Source organism: Carettochelys insculpta, chromosome 27 (genome assembly GCF_033958435.1).
Source record: "Carettochelys insculpta isolate YL-2023 chromosome 27, ASM3395843v1, whole genome shotgun sequence".
Taxonomy (NCBI): Eukaryota; Metazoa; Chordata; order Testudines; family Carettochelyidae; genus Carettochelys; species Carettochelys insculpta.
In genome coordinates this window covers 9,898,950-9,917,085 of record NC_134163.1, presented here as the reverse complement: position 1 = coordinate 9,917,085, position 18,136 = coordinate 9,898,950, and the positions used below count along the sequence as shown (strand labels likewise).

The window sequence follows — 18,136 nt, the reverse complement described above, 5'->3', positions numbered from 1 at the left end:
TCCAGCCTCTTGCCCCAAGCACGATCAACCCCAAGTAAGTCATCCCAGCCATGACTATGTCAAACTGGGGCTTAAAAACCTCCAGGGATGGAGATTCCACCACCTCCCTAGGCAACACATTCCAGTGCTTCACCGCCCTCCTGGTGACGTAGTTTTTCCTAATAGCCAACCTACTCCTCTCCTTCTGTAACTTCTCTCTGCATGCAACGGAGCAGCTTCCAGGGTGTAGCTATTGGCTTCAAGAGTCAGTGTGAGCTCTGGATGCCCACTGAGGATCACATTAGTGCCAAGCTGCATTCTGTGTGCCTTGCACCCATTTTCTGAGCCAGTAGATCATTCAGGACGTGGCTGCAGTTGGCCTCTCATGAGAGTAGTACTCACTTACACCAGGTCTGTACTTGGCTGCTTGCTTGCCCAAGTCAGTGGGAAAGGGCCCCAAACCAACAGGATTTCTACTTTGGTTTTTAAAAGCAAACGGAAAGACTCAGAGCCACGGACAAAATGTCTTCTGAACAACGCCGAGATCGCCCCTCACCACCCCAAGGACCCGGTGGAGATGAGACGCATCAACTTCCAGACTCCAGGTAACTGGCTGCACCCCAGCCTCTCTCTCTAGGGAAGAGAAGTGGAGTGAGTGCCCTTCTTGCCTGCATTAAGGCTGTTGCAATGCTACGTCTGCTGTGAGCCAGCTCTAGCCAAAGACACCATGGAGAAGTCACTTGAGCCCTGTCTATGCTAAGTGAGAGTGCTGCGAGAAATACTTGCTTGGGGCCCTCTGAGGTGGCAGCATCTTGTGTCCCCACACAACAGCCACTCCAGCTGTTGGGAATGGGTTGCACCAGATGGCTGGCACGACGATAGCTGTGGTCCAGCCGGATTCGTGAAGCCTGGGTTAGGTAGGCTGCTGTGAGCGCTGGAGCTGCCCTGACTTGGCCACTCACCCAGCTCATAAGGGAGGGCCTCAGATTGGGAAATTACAGGCACAACAGGTTTCCCGGAATGCACCGGTGCAGCCACCTGCATCCAGGGCACCGTGTGCAGATACACCAGACTAGTTCTTTGGAAACAGCTGGATCATGTGGCCACATTAATGGTAATGAGGAGAAGCAAGACGACCAGTCATTCATGCCAGCAAACTCCCAGGCAGCATTCTCTCGCTTAGTGTAGACCCCCTCACAGGGGGTCCTACTCGACTCCTTCTCCAGCTGGTAAAACACTTAACCTCCTTGCAGACAGGTACCAGGCACCCTCCCATCTGCACTTACACGCCTCATACACATGCATGGGTCAGTCGCCTGCATGCCACCTCTGCAATATGCACCCAACACGGGCACTTCCCCTCCAAGAGAGAGCCAGCAGCACCCTGACACGCGGCGCTGCCTGCACACGAGCCCTCCATTGGGTCCCTCGAGCAGGAGGAGTTGGAAAGGAATCTGTTGTGCTTTTGGGGGCCAGTTGTTGTTTTTACCATTTTGTGCTTCTTAGTATTGTTTCTGCAGCTCCTCCCCTCACCGCCCCTGTTCTGTCCTTGGGATTGCCTGTTCTCTTGGGGGGCCAGGAGGTTGGCAGCTCACCAGAGGGCAAGGATTGCTGCTCAGCACAAGGGCATTACTCAGTTCAGATTCCCACTACGAGGGGAAGGGAGCATCCTCTCCACAGTCTGTCCCAGCAGCACAAGCTTTGCGGGTGGATAAGGGCTGACTGCCCGGCATAGTGAAGGCACAAGATTCATAGCAGCCTGAGCCTTCAGCAGCATCCAGAGTCATTGTGGACTCTGGTCCAAACTCTGCTCAGTTCCACTGGTGTCAATCCAAAGTAACTGCAATGGAGCCTGTGGAGTTACTCTGAATTTACAGCTGTGCAGCTGAGAGCACAGTGGGTCCCATGATGGTACAGGTTGACCCTCTCTCGTCCAGCACCCTCAGGACCTGACCGCTGCAGATGAGAGAATTTGCTGGATGGTCAATATTTTCTAGCACATTACCAACACTTCCATTGTGTATTGGGCTCCTAGAAGACATTTAATGGTAAATTGCAGCTAAATAACAGCACAGAACATGGAGAGCCAGGGCTGGTGGCTAGAAACAAACTTTATGGAACTATGGGAAACTTGGCCACACCCATGATAAGTGTTCATCCAGCTAATTAAAATCATGCCAGGTTACAGAGTTTGCCTGATGAGAAGGTTCTGGAATAGAGAAGTCCAATCTGTACCACTTTGCAGCTTCCAAGGGTATCTGGCATGCCCTTGCAGGCCTCCAGCAGCCTGAATCCCAGAAGCAGGGATGTCCCCAGCTGGGTTATTCAGCTCTGTCTGAGCTTCCATTCTTCATAGAACCATTTCCCCAGAGGAGCTCTACCTGCAACACACAGCTGTTCTCATTGTATTCCAGGAACCGTTCCCAAGTGCCCACTGGGAAAACTGGCTTTATGGTGGGTGGAAATGGGACATCCAATAGAGCAACTCCAGTGGTGCAGGGAGGGCAAATTCATCTCTGGGGCAATTCCATTCAGGCCAATGCCTCTACCCCACGGAGGAATGTGGCTGGAGTGAGAGGGAGCTGGCACATCTGGGTATCGAGTCTAAGGTGCCCACTTGCCATGGAGGTGTCGAATGGCACCATCTGCAAGCAGAGGCCATCTGCAAACAGAGGCCAACACACGAGGGGAGCACTCTGGACTGGAGTCACTGCCATCTTGGCCCTAGCCATCAAGTTCAGAAGAAGCTAGTTGGTCTCAGGCCAGGTCTGTGCTAGGCATTAAAGTCAGTTGTAGACACACAATTCTAGCTACAGCAATTGTGTAGCTAGAATTGACTTCTCTGCAATGGACTTACCTGGCCATCCTCACAGAGGGCAGTCGACGAGAGAAACTCTCACGTCAACCTTCCTTACTCCTCGCGATATTGAGGTGTACAGGAGTTGATTGCTGACCCTGGATGGTTTGATTTCACGTGTTCCCAGTAAGCACATGAAATCAAACCCCAGAAGATCGACCCTGACCGGGTCAATCTTCCACGTAATGTAGACATATGATTAGCACAGCAGCTGATGGATCCTTTAGGGGGAGACTATCTCCTGCCCTTGCAGAGGGACAGCTTCATCCAAGAGCTGCTTTTTCTCTCTGACCTTTGTAGACCAGCAAGTTTGTTCCCCGTTGGCCAATATCGGGTTGGTCCGTAATGTGTCCTTCAGGGATGTGTGCAGTGTAGTTTTAACTGGGCCCAGTCAAAAATTGTAGGACTGGAAGGGACCTCAGTAAGTCCTCTAGTCCAGTTCCTTGTGCTCATGGGAGGTGAAACTTCCAACCTTCCTTGGGGAACCATTGCACAAAGAGAGCTCATCGACAGTGACTTTATCCTAATACTTATCCAGTAATCTGGGTGGGGGTTTTCAAAGCCTAAATGAGTCAGACACCCAGCTCCCCCTGAATCTCTGTGGGACTTGGCTGCCCCTTTGAGTATTCCAACCTGCAGTATGTTGGTGAGGAGGAGGGATGGGTGGCTTAGGTCGCAGGTGGGAGAGTCTTTTGGCACTGTGCAACCACTACAATTAAATCTAGTGTGGTACAAAGACCAGATGTGTGTGCCCTGTTCTCTACACACGCTCCCTTTGAGCCAGAGAATCTTAGTTCTGCCCCCACTTGCAGAGGAAGCATTGGGAAACGCGTGTGCAAGCACAGGAGTTCGGGGGGAGATAAAACACTTGTCACTGGCCCTACCTAATCAGCACAAAAGTAACTTTTCATTTCCTCTTAAATTTATGTTGCTTTTTCAGTTTTATTAGCATGAAATTTAAAAAAAAAAAAGAAAAAAAAGTGTATTTTTATTTATTTATTTTTTACTGTTTTCTGCAGATTCTGGTCTGAGCAGCCCTCTCAGTGACCCTGAGTTTGACTTTGAAAGTTAGTTCCTGTGTGTTTTTGTTCCTGTTGGTTTATAATTTTTTTCCACTTTTTTGTTTGTTTGTTTCTTTCATTGTTTCTTCTTTCCTCCCTTTTTTGTTGGTATATTTTTTTCTGTTTTTTGTTGATCTTTCTGTGTGTCCCTGCGGCTCTCGCCATCTCATCCCTCTCTTGTGCCATCTGTTTGTCTGAGCCACGCTTCCAGTTTTACAGTATTAAATGCAGGTCTTGTGCAGAAAAACAGCAGGTGGGACAATAACAAAGGGACAGGGTTTGTAGTGGCAGAGTTAAGAGCCCTCGTCCATCCCTTTGCCTGTGTCTTTTTCTCTCTCAGAAGAAAAGTCTGGGTTTCAGGGTTGCTTGTTAAACGTATTTCAAGTATGAACTTAGAACAGTCGTCAAATGCTCAGCTATGTGTGCATCATTCTGATTTGTGGGAGAAGGTAGCTCCTCGTACACTGGTTTGTGTGTGTGTTTGTTGCTCCATTGTATGGGTTAAAGTTCTGTAGCTGAAGACCGGACTCCTGCTTTTTCCTCTCAAGAGACCCACACTGACACCCTTTGATGACACTAGGGAAAGGCCATTTTCTGTACCTGTCAGGTGTCGCTCCTTGGCAGAGCCCTGAAAGCACAGTCTGTATCTGCACCCCCTTGGGGTTTCACAAACAGCACCATCCTGCTGCAGGGAGTTTGCTGTGGCCCACAGCCGATGTCTGGGTGAGGTTCTGGCCAGCACACTGAGAGGGGAGTCCTTTGGGATAACCTTAGATAACGCTCGAGTGATTGAAATGTGAGAGGAGAACCTGCCGTAAGACTTTGCCTCCATAGAACCTGGGATCCCGGCTCCTAAGTCCTTTTGCCATGTTAGGCAATTACTTACCCCTTGGCTAAGGGCTTCCAACAGATGCTGACTTCAGTTAGAGTGGCAGCTGCACCCCTACTGCCTTTGCATGGAACCCCAGATGATAGTACTGGAATAGGTCTCTAGACAATTGTCTGTTGTTGACATTGAGCCGAAAGAACCCTCTCCTCTTGGTACGGGTGTGGTCCCAGCTGGGCCCATCTGTGCTCCTCTGCGAAACGAGGTTACCAGCTGCTTGTTTAATCCAAACCCATATCTTTCTTCTCCCCCTCGACACAGTGCATTTCAAGTTCTTATGGGAAACCCTGATGTGCCTGGCAGCCTGGCCGGGAAAGCGTTGACTCATTTCAGAAAACTCCAGCCTATTTTCCTGATAACGAGCCCTCAAAATGGATCCGACATGGGGTATCTGCCTTAACAGACCACGCATTCCAAGGCGCTCCCAGCTGCTGTTATGAAGTGTGGGGCAGGGGCAGGGACACTGGCACTGAGAGCTTCTGAGATGTCCGCAGCTCGATCGGGGCTCAGGTTTTTTTTTGCTGGGGCTCTAACAAAGGAAACCGCTCCTGAAATCCCTTAATCACTTCTGTGGTGAAAATCTGGGATGGGCCTTTCCCATCGTCCCCTGCATGATGAGACAGACAGAGACCTTGTACTGTGCCAACTATTCCAGGAGCTTTTCGTTTTCTTGCTTTGTTTGCTCCTGTTAACCTTTATATTTATTGTGTGAGGGTTTAATTTATGACTCTGTTTCTAATTTCTCTTCAGTTAATAATATGTAGCTCCTCATGGCAGAGTCAGATTCAGGTGGCAGCAGCTGGTCCATATGCTGGCTGCCTGCCTGGCTGCCTCCCGCCCCAGGTGGAAGGAAATCAGGGGCAGGAGTGGGTAACATGTACCGATCTGGAAACAATTTAAGTTGCAAGTTGTTTTGAATAGAACTCCATTTGCACAAATGATCGAGGGTGTTTTTGGCCCTCTGTACACCTCCCCATTACACTCCAAGAGGGCACAAGGAGAAATGAGGGCTCTGCACTGAATGTTTTTTATAACATTAGCATCGCACATCACTTCTCCTCTATGTGGAGAGGCCACTCGTCAGCCAAAGCTCTTCACACAGACAGAAAAAACCACTTCATTTCTGCTCGTGGCACACAGCTGTCTCTGGGGTGGGATGTGGCCACGCACCAGGAACAGAAGGGAAATTCACACATCCAAGTCCAGTCAGAGGTGTGGAGAAAATCAGGCTAATTAGAAGGGACTGTTACCCCTTCTTTCCATGAGCCAGGAGAAACCTGACCCCGTGGGGAGTGAGAGGCCATACTGGCCCACCTGTCCTCCAGCTAACTTTTGCCTCCTGGGTTTTTTTCCTCCCCCTGGCTTCCCAATTCCTGAACGGATGAGTTGATAGTTTGCAAATAAAAGTGTCTGACTCATGGCTCCGAGCTCGCGCCAAGCCCCCTATCAGTCTGCGGTGAAGCCTCTCTGTGGGTTGAGAAGTAAAAAACACCACACTGTAAAACTGAGGACTCTCATGCTTGCTTTGCCATCTCTGTGCTGAGTTTTCAAAGTAACTGACCATTCTGCTGCTGCTGCTGCTGCTACTTTATCACACACCACCAACGGGGCTCGAAATTCTCCATTGCTCCCACCTCCCCTGCTCCCCTTTCCGTTCTGGGGGGCAATGTGATGGCTTCTCGAAAGGTTGCCCATGCCCTGGCTGGCTGGCAGGGCAATGGAGATGCTGCTGGAGCAAGAGACCAGAACTTCCAAGGTATTAATTGCCTACCTCCCATTGAAATCAGTGGCTGTTCATTGTCTAAATACCTTTGTAGCATCCCGGCCAGAGTGGTTTGGTACAGATGAGCAGAGTGTGGAAAGCTTTTCCATGCTGATTTCTGTTTGAGCACTTGAGAGCAAGGCAGTGGGTGGCAGGGATTTTTCTGCAGAGAACTGACTCCATGAATCTGAGTTCCTGCTCCCTCAATCAAGTTTTCTGCTGTCCCTTCTCTAATCATCCCAGCTACAATCTGAAAGCGGGTGTGGAGAGCAGAATGATTGTAGTAGAAATACCATTTTGCTCATCAGGCCAATTGCTGGCTGAGCCTCCCCATCTTTCTCGTTAACCAGCTGTGACAGCCTCCTCAGTACCCAAACTTCACGGGACCGGGTGCCATTTTATGCCTTTCCACAGCTATGGCCAGACATGCCCATGCTGCTGCAAAGGGGGTTTCCTTTTTGTTCAGAGACCTCTGCCATGCAGCACTCAGCAGAGCATGGTGTAAAGGGCTTAGGGTGCTTCAGCCTGGCAAAATGCCTATTAGGTGCCTGGTTTGGAGAGGACATGGGGCATTGTTCTTTCATTGTGGAAGGTGAAAAGCATCCCCTTCTGGTGCCACTTTGAGCAGTGTGTGTCCTCACCAAAATGGGCTTGAGTCACCAGAGTCTGCCTACAGTGTAGGCGTTTTTCCCTGCACAGCTGCTCCTTTGAGCTGGTCAGGGGACTCAGGGAAAGAGCACTTAGATGAGAAAACCACGTCACAGCAATCCGCTGACTGGGTGCTTGGAGTTTTGTTGGCAGAGGGAGCCTCTCCCAGAATAATGTGACGTTTCCTACATGCCGTGCAGGGCAGCTCTGGATTAAAGGCAGTTGTCCCAACCTGGAGCATCAGTGCTGGAAATGAGGGTGCTTCTGCACCTCTGGACCTTGCTACCTACAGGGTTTACAGTTTGGTTCAATGGCTCTCAGCCACACTGCACAAATTACTGAGTACTGAACCTAGGCCAGCATACTCCTCAGTGAACTCAAGAGGGGTTATTATCCCCCCCAGAGCCCCAACACCAATTCTGAAAAGCCTCCACAACTCTCCCCTCTGCACGCCCATTCTCATCGGTCAGCGAGAATTCTGCCCCGTCCTCATCTTCCAGTTGGTGTTTGTTTATGACCATGCTGAGCGTTGTGACATTTGCTGCGTAGGTTTCCTTTGGCAGAGTTTGCTCATTTTAAGGCCACTACTGGAATCACTAACAAGCATCTGCTCTTTGGATTCTGTTTTCCCTTTTATTTTCTTTTGGTACGTGTTGTAAATGGGGCCATCATGAGGGAAAGCTAGCTTTCATTTTCCTTTTGGTTTTCTTATTTTACTTTCCAAGGACACAATTTCGAGCCCTGAATCTTCTCTCTTCTAACCTCCCTCCTTTCATTGCAGAGCTCACATTGTAATTTTTTTCTTGTTTTTATTGTTTCCCTTATAAAATATGCAGCATCTATAAATGGTCGGGAATATTTCTTAATTAAATGAAATGTCTTTCTCCTGCTCTCTTTTCTGCTAGGTATGCTCAACCACCCGCCAATCCCCATCTCTGAGCTGGCAGAACACACAGAGCATCTCAAAGCCAACGACAACTTGAAATTATCCCAAGAGTATGAGGTATGGGTGAACAAAGACCCTCTGGCTAGGCCCTGAGAAGCATGCGATTCGGAATCCACCCAGACCTCAGTCCAGCAAAGCGATGAGGCACAAGCTTAATTTTGTGCACATGCATAGTTAAGCTGAAGTCAGTGACACTAAGCTAATATGTAAAGTGAAGCTTTGCTTTGTTTGGGCAGCACAGAGCAAAGAATGTAGTATAGAAAAGTTGCCTTGCAGGAGCTGGCTCGTAAGTTCTTTGGGGCAGGCACCATCATTTTGGTCTGTGTTTGAACAGTGCCTAATGCAATGGGTCTTGGTCCATAACTGGGGGGTTGCCAAGAGCACCTCCTAAGGTGTTTTCAAATACCTGTTGAGGCCTACAGGTTGTAGGAAAGTCTGGGTGAGACTCAGCCAGCTGCTGCAGCAAAGGGAACTGGGTGTCCATTGCTAACAGAGGGGAGAGGACTGTTGTAGATTGATAGCTCTACCTCCCCAGTCAATAGCAGGGCCCTTGAAACATTGCAAATAGAGCTCAGTGAACGGGATAAAAACCCCAGGCCTCGGTCACTCCTCCAGTTTGCATTTTGATTTGCCTACATCCAGAAGGATCCCCTTATTGTTCTCTGCAAACATTCTGGTGCCATGCATTCAAGTGGTAGCCGAAGCCAGCTGGTAACTCAAATGTTACTGAAGGTCAGTTTCAGAGCTGTGTGGGTGCCCATAAAAATTCATGCTGCATCGGTGAATTAGGTAAATCCCAGCACCAAGTGCAGATGTCACAATCAACTGTCCCTGCGTATTCTGCAACGTACATTACGTAAACTGCAAATGGACCAGACAATTGAATTGTTCATAATATGTCCCGGTAGTTGCTAGCCAAATGATACAGAAACATAAGACGCTAATGTCCTCTCTTGCTGTTTAGCACTTCTAACTAATGGGCATTTCGTAATGTGTCCTGGACCCTTACTGTGTCCCAGCAGGAACCTGCTAGCTCCCTTGCCCTCCCCTCAGCACCCTAACCTTAAGTGTTCCCATTCGCCTCTGGTGTGGCTCAGATCTGGGTCTGCTCCTTGTTGAGTATTCTTGGCAAAATTGGAAGCCTCTCTCTAAAAACCTTTCCACTAAAATGCTAATTAGCAATAACATTTGGCATCATGTCCTGCAGTCCTCTTCCTAATTGTAGGAGTGGACAAGACCTCGAGTTATCTAGTCCAACTCCCTGCTCAAAGTATGACTGATCCTAACTAAATCGTTCTATACAGGGTTTTGTCAAGCCTGGCTTTGAAAACCTCTAAAACTGGAGATTCCACCACATCCCTAGGTAACCCATTCCAGTGCTTCACCAGTGGCTAGTGAAAGTTTTTACTAAAATACAGCCTAGACCTCTCCCTCAGCAACTTTAGATCAGTCCTCTTTGTTCTGTCATGTCTCCATTGAGAACAGCCTCTCTTCATCCTCTTTGGAACCCCACTTAAGGTAGTTGAAGGCTGCTATCAAATCACCCCTCACTCTTCTGGAGACTAAATAAATCAAGTTCCTTCAGCCTCTCCTCTGAAGTCATGTGCCACAGCCCCCTAATCATTTTTGCTGCCCCCGTGGGACTCTCCCCAAATTGTCCGGGTCCTTGCTGTCATGCCGGGGATGGTGGTAGCAAAACTGGATGCAACCCTACAGCACTGTTTAGGGCATGACTGAATAGAGGGGAATAACACTTCTGTCCATGGAGAGCTCACAGAGAGGAAGGAGAGATTTGGTGAATAAGGGACTGGTTGTGAGTTTTATCCCGTAGCTCTGCTTGCTTGCTCCTTGCCGTAGGAGGCGTGGGTGTAGAAGAGCAAAGATCTGTTGGCTCTGTTGGGGTCTTTCACCCCCCATGTCAGAGTTTGGGGAAGAATACAGAAGCCAGAAGCCAGTTAATGTGCTCTATGCAGATTTCAAAGTCTAATTTGCATAATGCAATATCCCAAGTGCCCTGGCTTAGTGCCAGCAAAACCTCCTCTAGTTGGGGAGCCAGAGCTAAACAAACAGCACTAATGAAATGAAAGCGAGGCAAGATTAGAGGGATAGAGAGCAAACAGACACATTACAACAGTATAAATACCCATTAGTTAGAAGCGCTCTGCAGCAAGAGCGCGAGAGGACATTAGTGTCTTGTGGTTTCATACCAGCTTTTCCACCTTCTCTCAGCTGCATGGCTCATAAAATACACACCAAGAGCTCCAGATCTAAGCCAAGCCAGAGGAGGATAGGAATGTTTGGGGTTAGGGTGCAGAGTAGCTGCAGAGCGAGCTAGCAATTGCCTGTGTGCGCACAGCAAGGGGCCAGAGCTCATGGGAACTGGAGTCTACTTCTTCAAACAGTGTGCTTGTATCATGCCTGTCCTCTCCCCACCTCAACTCATACATCCCCAAGACTCTCCAGAACCATGACGGAATTAAGTCCAAGTTGTGTTTAATTCTCCAGCTGAGGATTTAGTGGTAAACATAATTAACCTAATTTCCATATCTGGGACAGCTGGACTGAAAATACACCAACCCTGGCATAAATCACCAGGACAGGCAGAGAGGGTTTTGCTCTCCAGTGCATTCCACTCTCCCCCAGCCACCACCCTCCCCATCCCTTTATCCATTCCAGGAAAGAGCTTCTGTTGATTCAGTATCTTAGGACTGGATTCCTTAACCGTTCTCTGCCCAGGCAGATGCACCTTTTTTCTCCTGCCCAATGGGCACGTGCCACCTACTGCAAGCAAAGTTGCCCCAGGTCCTCTAGTCTATTATTTTGCTTATTCAGAAATGTTCCTTGCTTCTCAGTGCTCTGTCCAGTTTTCAGATATTCCAAACAACACTGCTTACTCCCCTCTCTTGAGATAGGGCAGTTCCCTTTCCACTGTTGAATCCCCCTCACTGATAAAGACGGGTTTCTCTGAGATTTAGCTTGAATTTTCCCTTCTCACTTGTATTCCATGTTGCCTCGTTACAATTCTTTGCCTCAGATAACAGAAGATTGAAGTCTCTCCATTTAAGAATTTCTTAATCAAAATATATAAATCTCGCTCTTCCAATTAATCCTCGTAAGTCCATCCCTTTAGCCTCCCAGTTAGATCTCTTTTCCCAGCTCCCTCCCAGCTGTCATTACCTTTCCAGCAATATGGTGCTCAAAAGAGAAAGTGGTAATACAGATTGAACCTTGCTCATCCAGCACCCTCCAGACTGGTGCTGAATGAGAGAATTTGCTGGACTGCAGAAGGTCAATATTGTCTAACACGTTACCAATACTTTCGCTGCTGACTGGGCTCTTAGAACGCATTCAGGGGTAAATTAGAGCTAAGTAACAGCACAGAACACTGAGAGCCAGGACTGGTGGCTGTAAACAAACTTCATGGGACCACAGGAAACTTGGCCACAACCATGATAAGTGGTTGTCCGGCTAACTAAAACCATGCCAGATTACAGCCATTGCTGGATGAGAGAGTGCCAGATGAGAGAGAGAGAGAGTCAACCTGTAATAATATTTTGAGTCACAGTTGTGCCAGCACTATAGGGAGAAGAGTTTATCACCTCCCAGTGCCTTGACTTTGTGCCTCTGTGTATGCAGCCTGAAATTTCAGTGGTCTTGGGTTTGTTTACACTGTGATAGATTAGAATGGAAAATACCGCAAGTGCCCCTCTGGATGTGCCTGGGACACGTCACAGAAAAGGAGGGGGGCACAGTCCTGCTGCACCACAGGGATGTTACTGAAAGCAGTGAGGAGAGGGTCTGTTACTGCTCTGCAGGTGGGAGATGAAGAGTACTCCATTCATTGGCTAGATCTGCAGAGCCCTAACTTGACCCGCAAGTGGCAAGATGGACAGAGTTGACCAGCGCTGCTTCTCCTTTCTAACTATCTTGTTTTCTTTCCTGATTCTTCCAGTCTATTGACCCCGGACAGCAGTTCACATGGGAGCACTCGAACCTTGAAGTGAACAAGCCCAAAAACCGCTATGCTAATGTGATTGCCTATGACCATTCCCGTGTCATCCTGCTGCCCATTGAAGGTAAGACACAGATCTCTCCTCCTGGACATTTTGACTAGAGTGGCTTTTCTCAGGAGAACACAGGGTACCATGGTCCACAGAGTCCCAAGATACTGCTGTCTGCTCTTCTCTCACTAACTCCATGGTAGGAGAGCAGGCAGATTCCCATGTCAGTCATGAGAATAAGTGCTGATCCTGGTCACGTTCCCTGGTCCTACATTCTTAGTTTCAAGCAGAGGTGGGAAAAGTACTCAAAAAGTTACTTGTGAAGTGCAGCTGCTTTCACTTCTGGATACTTGAATACAATCGTGTGTGTGTGTGTTCTAGCAGGGCAAAAAGTTTTCTAGAGTAACTTTTTGGGGTACTTTTTCACCTCTGATTTCAAGGTACCATTTATTTAGAAGCCGCGTTCTCTTTACTTGAATGTTCAGCAGCCAGCTGGGTATATTCCAAAGCAACAGGAAGAATCCAGCTAATATACTGGTTGGAGGAAACCCGAGGAGAGGTGGTGGTAGTTTCATAATCCGTTCCAGACTTGGAATAAGAGTCAGTAGTAGCTTCCGAGATCCAGCTGGTGTCCTTGACGTGGGCAGTGCTGGTTCTGCTCCTCGTCAAATATTTATGGCAAAATTGGAAGCCTCTCTCTAAAAACCTTCTCCACTAAGATGCTAATTAGCAATAACAGTTGGCTTTGTAGCCTACAGTCCCTTTCCTAAGTAGTTTTCTGAACCCATGTAACTGACGAACCTGAGGTCATCATAAGACTTGCAATAAACTTTGCAGCTCCTGGTTCTCCTGGCAGCTCTAGCCACCAATTTGCGCCTGGAGTTAAGCGGTGCTTTAGTGCAGTAGTTCTCAATTAGGGCTACACGCATGCTTGGGGTACACTGTGATCTTCCAGAGGTTACATCAGCTTATCTAGATATTTGTCCATTTTTCCAATTGCCCACCTAAAAAGAACTACCAAAGTCAGCACATACTAAATTTCATACAGACAATGGTTTATTTATGCCTATTTATATATTATACAGTGCAATGTAAGTACAATATTTGTACACCAGTTGATTAATTTTATATTTATATGTTAAAAATGAGAGAGGAATTTTTCCGTAAAACTTCTGTACTTTTTCTGTCTGATTTTGTAAGCAAGTAGTTTTGAAGTGAGGTGCATTATGGGAGGTGTATAAGACAAATCAAACTCCTGAAAGGGGTACAATAGTCTGGAAGGATTGAGAGCTGGCGCTTTACTGGAGCACAAAGGGTCATGCTAACAAAGTTCTGCATTGGGCATTCTTGGAAGGCTGCCCTTGAAGTGACACCCTGCACAAAGCCTCTCACCCTTCTGTATTGCCTGGGGGGAGGTGCCATTCACAGCTGGCCTTCTTCAGGCAAGAATTGTCCATCGAGGCATCAAGAGCAGGCAGCACCTGAGACAAGTTCTAGTGTCCCCCAGTGCCGAGCAGGTTAATTCAGAAGTTCTAGAGCTAGAATCAGTCCCATGGCAAAATCATTCTGGGGTCTGCCCATTCCCTTTCTGAGGAAGCCTTGAGAATGAAGGTCTGCCAAGAAACCGGCATGCATTTGGCTCAGCCCTGGCTGTTGCTGAAGGAGGACTGCTAACATTTTCATGACAAAGATGACTGTGCCTCAGCTTGTTTTCCTCTGAAATTAATATTGCATGAGCCAATTAAACCGTAGAGCTCAGCTTTCAAAAGTCACATTGTCAGATTCAATGGAAGCAAGAAAGAATTCCTGGTACTTTTGGAACACCTGGCTTCCAGCAAGGAACAGTCTAATTCTGCCCAAAGCCAAGGGAGGCGCCACCAGTTGGGGGAGTGACTGATCATTCTAGTTAAATATAGTGTTCGCTGCTGGCTTGACAGTCCTAGGTCTAGAGTAGACACCTCCATCTATAGAATAAGCAAAGTCTTTGCATCTCTGCAAACAAATTGGTGTTGGGTTGTACAGCAGGGACACCTGCATCCTAGAAACAGGACTGAGTCCCAAGTTATCTCTCACAGGCACTGAAGAGCCACCACATGTTAAGAGCTTCCCCTGGTTTCATCCAAACAGTGCAGACACCCAGCAAAGCCCTCCAGTGAGCTGCTGGAGATGGTAAATCTCTGTGCCTAGGTGTGGCATGCTCTTCTGCTTCTTCAGCTCAACCCCTCAAGATCTGTGCTAGGCTACATCTACACTTCCAGGAAGACAACCTGACAACCTGGTCAGGGTCGATCTTCTGGTGTTTGATTTCATGTGCCTGGTAGAGACATGCAAAATTGAATGGTCTATAGCTGGCAACCCCCGGGCTTCTCCTTATCACAAGGACCAAGGGAGGTTGATGGAAAATCTTCTCCTATTGACCTCCCTCCATGTGGATGGCCAGGTAAGTCAATTGCAGATAAATCGATTCTAGCTATGTAGTTGTTGTAGCTAGGATTGGAGAGGTAGCCGAGTTAGTCTGTATCTTCGACAACAAGTAGTCCTGTGGCACCTTTATAGACTAACAGATATTTTGGAGCATAAGCTTTCATAGGCAAAGACCCGCTTCGTCAGATACGTCTGACGAAGCGGGTCTTTGCCTATGAAAGCTTATGCTCCAAAATATCTGTTAGTCTATAAGGTACCACAGGACTTCTTGTTTGTAGCCAGGATTGCATATCTCCAGTTGACTTACCTGCCTGGTGTAGACCAAACCTAAGCATCCTGTGCACATGAATAAGCCTGCACCCGTGTAGCACTGGGCCGTTGGGCAGTAACCAAAATCACTGTCAGGGGAGGCATATTTTGCTCCAGCAGTTCCAAGACAGCAGTGGTATCTTCCTGTCTTGTCTAGCCGTTTTCATGCCCTTAACTACAGAGAGATGGTAATGTGAAAGAGGAGCTGGCAAGACAGTACGAACATATTTGCAGCCCTACTTGAATGTTCTGCAGAGAGAATTATTGAAGCCACCGTCCTTTCCTCTGCACTAGCTGGTACTAGGTTCCTTCCCAGCATGCTGGGGGGCTTTTTTTTTTTTCAGTTCTTTACATTCTGCTTTTGTCAAGTCTGCAGCACGTCAGCTCTGCCCAGCGAAGTGCAGGTAGTTTTCTTGCCGCGACTTCTCTGTAGCAAGGCCTGTGACATGGCAAAACGTTGCCTGAGTTCCCCGCCACCATTTTAAACGGCACAGCAGGCCCAAAGGGGCAGCGGAGGAGATTAATTCCAGAAGCTCAGCTTTTGTTGACACTCGTGCTGCTGCTACACAGCTGCTCTTCAGCTTTGGAAATTTTTACACTTTGGAGGAGTGGAGGCTGGGATCCCTCTAGAAATTCAATCAAAAACTGGTTACACAGGCACCTGAAATTATCCACTGCCTTTGAAGACTGGCAAGCAATTCCGAGTGGGTTTAACATTGCACATAAAGAAGTCTAACGCTGCTGGCAGCAAAGAGCACTGGAAACCCATTTGGTATTGGGGCGCCCTCCCTTTTCTGAAACTTAAGTGAATGTTTCTCTGATGAATTAATCTAGGGATAACAAAAACCTGTCAGTACTGCCAGCAGCTCTGGGTATAAGGAGATATGGGAGAAATCCCTGCAGAGCAGTAGTCCTCCTGGCCAGATGTCTAACGGTATGTCTACACTTAACAGGAGATTGATCCTGAATGGCTCAATCTCCCAGAATTCGATTTCATGCTTCTGGTAAAGAGGCGTGAAATTGATCTCTCCGTGGTCCGTGGTTGACTGTACTCCTGCTCTCGTGAGACATAAGGGAGGTTGATGGGAGAAACACTCCTGTTGACCTCCCTCAATGAGGACAAGACCTTACAGTGGACGGCAGATATGTCAATTTTAGCTATGCCGTTGCTGTAGCTAGAATGGTGTGTCTGCAGTCAACTGTAAAGTCTAGTGTAGACCAAGCCTTAATCTAACCCTTAAGACAGGCACGTGTCAGGGTCCATTTCAAGTCTGATGTGGCTCTTCTCCCACCATGCATCCTGCTTTTCACCATCCACCTAAAAACTCTTTGCCAAAGACTTGGGCAGATAGTTATCATACGACACCCTTCAGTTTGTGCATATGAAAAAAAAAAACGTCTTAAAAATTGCAGTTCATCATCTACAGCAAGTCACAGTCTGACATTTCCAAACCAGCTACTTCCCCTGCAGACTCCCAGTCACTTTTTCCATGCCTCGCCCAGTCACAATGCAACCGTGTCAGTCTGTCCTGTGCATATAAATAAGCCTGCTCCTGTGTCATGCTGGGTAGTACTCAAACATGCTGTCAGAAGAGGCATGTTTTGACCATCGTCCACAGACAACCCAGCGTGTCAGCCACAACATCCTAAACCCCCCAGCAGAGAGGCGTGTAATATTTGATATCCTCCCACACCACCTCCAAAAGTAAACGTCTAATAGAGATGTACTTGGCCAGATCCCCAGCTGGGGTAACTTGGTAACTTGTCACTGCTGACAATGGAAGTACCCCGATTTACCCCAGCTAGGGGCCTCCCCCGCTGTCTGCGAGCAGGAATTCAACCTACTGCAAAGCTCTTCCCTCTCCCCTTCCTGCCTGCCAGTCATGCAAAATCACCTGACTCCTTTTGCAACTTTCATGCAGGGATCGTGGGCAGTGACTACATTAACGCCAACTACATCGATGGCTACCGGAAGCAGAACGCCTACATTGCCACACAGGGCCCGCTGCCGGAGACCTTTGGAGACTTCTGGCGGATGGTGTGGGAGCAACGTTCAGCGACGGTTGTGATGATGACTAAGCTGGAGGAGAAATCACGGGTAAGGAACTTGAGAGAGATGCCTGGTCAGTCAGGATCTGGGGAGGGAGAAAGATGGAGACACCAAGGTTGAAGAGGTGGAAAGCAGCAAATCAGCTGCATTGCAGCCTGTATCTGCTCCGTCGGGAGATTCTGAGCTGTTGTGCTGGCCCCCTGCAAACGCTGATTCGTTGCGAAAATACTGCCCAGCTGGGAAGTCTCACATCCTGTTGATGTTCTAAAGGACCCAGAGGGAACATGCTCTAAGTCCGGCTCTGCATTACATCAAGTGGCAAATTCAGAATCCTATTATGTCGTGCGACATTATATTCTGGGGCATTCTGCCTGGCTCTTCGGAGTCACTTAAATCCATCATGCATCAGGCCGCCAGTGTGCTCAACGCAGTGTTTGACGTTTCGTGCTATTTCGCTCTGCCTTGCCTGGTGCCTGTATTTAATGTCATGTCACCATGGCTTTAGGGAGTGTCCCCTGCTGCGTGCTGTGCTCCAAGGATTACGTTCTAGAACTCATCAGTGGCTTTTGTTTTCTAGATCAAGTGTGACCAGTACTGGCCAGGCCGGGGCACGGACACCTACGGAATGATCCAAGTGACTTTACTAGACACCATTGAATTGGCCACGTTCTGCGTTCGGACGTTCTCCCTTCACAAGGTGATGTTTCTCTCCAATGCCACGTCTGTTGCCCCATACCTACATTGTATAACCTGCCGCCTAAGCGCCCCAGTCCTGGCCTAGCTCACCCTACTCTCGATTCCTCTGCCCCTCCTCAGAACGGCTCCAGTGAGAAGAGAGAGGTGCGCCAATTTCAGTTCACCGCATGGCCCGACCACGGCGTTCCCGAGTACCCTACCCCGTTCCTGGCGTTCCTGAGAAGAGTCAAAACCTGCAACCCGCCTGATGCTGGCCCGATCGTAGTGCACTGCAGGTACTGACCTGCTGATGACCAAAACCACAGCCTCTCCCTGTGTAGAGCCCCTGCTAGAAGAGAATCTCCCCTTTGCATACAAACACGTTCCTATCACACCTCTCAGCTGGCGGGAGCTGCCTCCTCTCAGGCTCCTGGGTAACGTCTGAGGAGGAATCTCCCATTTTGGTTGCTGTCAGAGCAGCATTTCCCGAACAGAGCAGGGCTGGAGTTGGAATGGTTGTGCAACAAGCTCCAGTTGC

The 18,136-nt window shown here is 48.4% G+C and overlaps 1 protein-coding gene across 7 annotated transcripts in view; it reads left to right on the top strand.

Annotated features, from left to right (window-relative positions):
• Nucleotides 1-18,136, top strand: part of PTPRS (protein tyrosine phosphatase receptor type S) — a 267,499-nt gene that overhangs the window by 230,857 nt on the left and 18,506 nt on the right. For 5 of the 7 annotated variants that reach the window (XM_074978298.1, XM_074978303.1, XM_074978300.1 and 2 more), the window contains 7 exons: nt 472-584; nt 3,856-3,903; nt 8,099-8,196; nt 12,092-12,215; nt 16,796-16,971; nt 17,501-17,620; nt 17,740-17,894. In XM_074978298.1, coding sequence (XP_074834399.1) covers nt 472-584; nt 3,856-3,903; nt 8,099-8,196; nt 12,092-12,215; nt 16,796-16,971; nt 17,501-17,620; nt 17,740-17,894 — 834 coding nt within the window. The remainder of the gene's footprint in view (nt 1-471; nt 585-3,855; nt 3,904-8,098; nt 8,197-12,091; nt 12,216-16,795; nt 16,972-17,500; nt 17,621-17,739; nt 17,895-18,136) is intronic. The other 2 variants (XM_074978302.1, XM_074978301.1) reach the window with 1 other exon arrangement.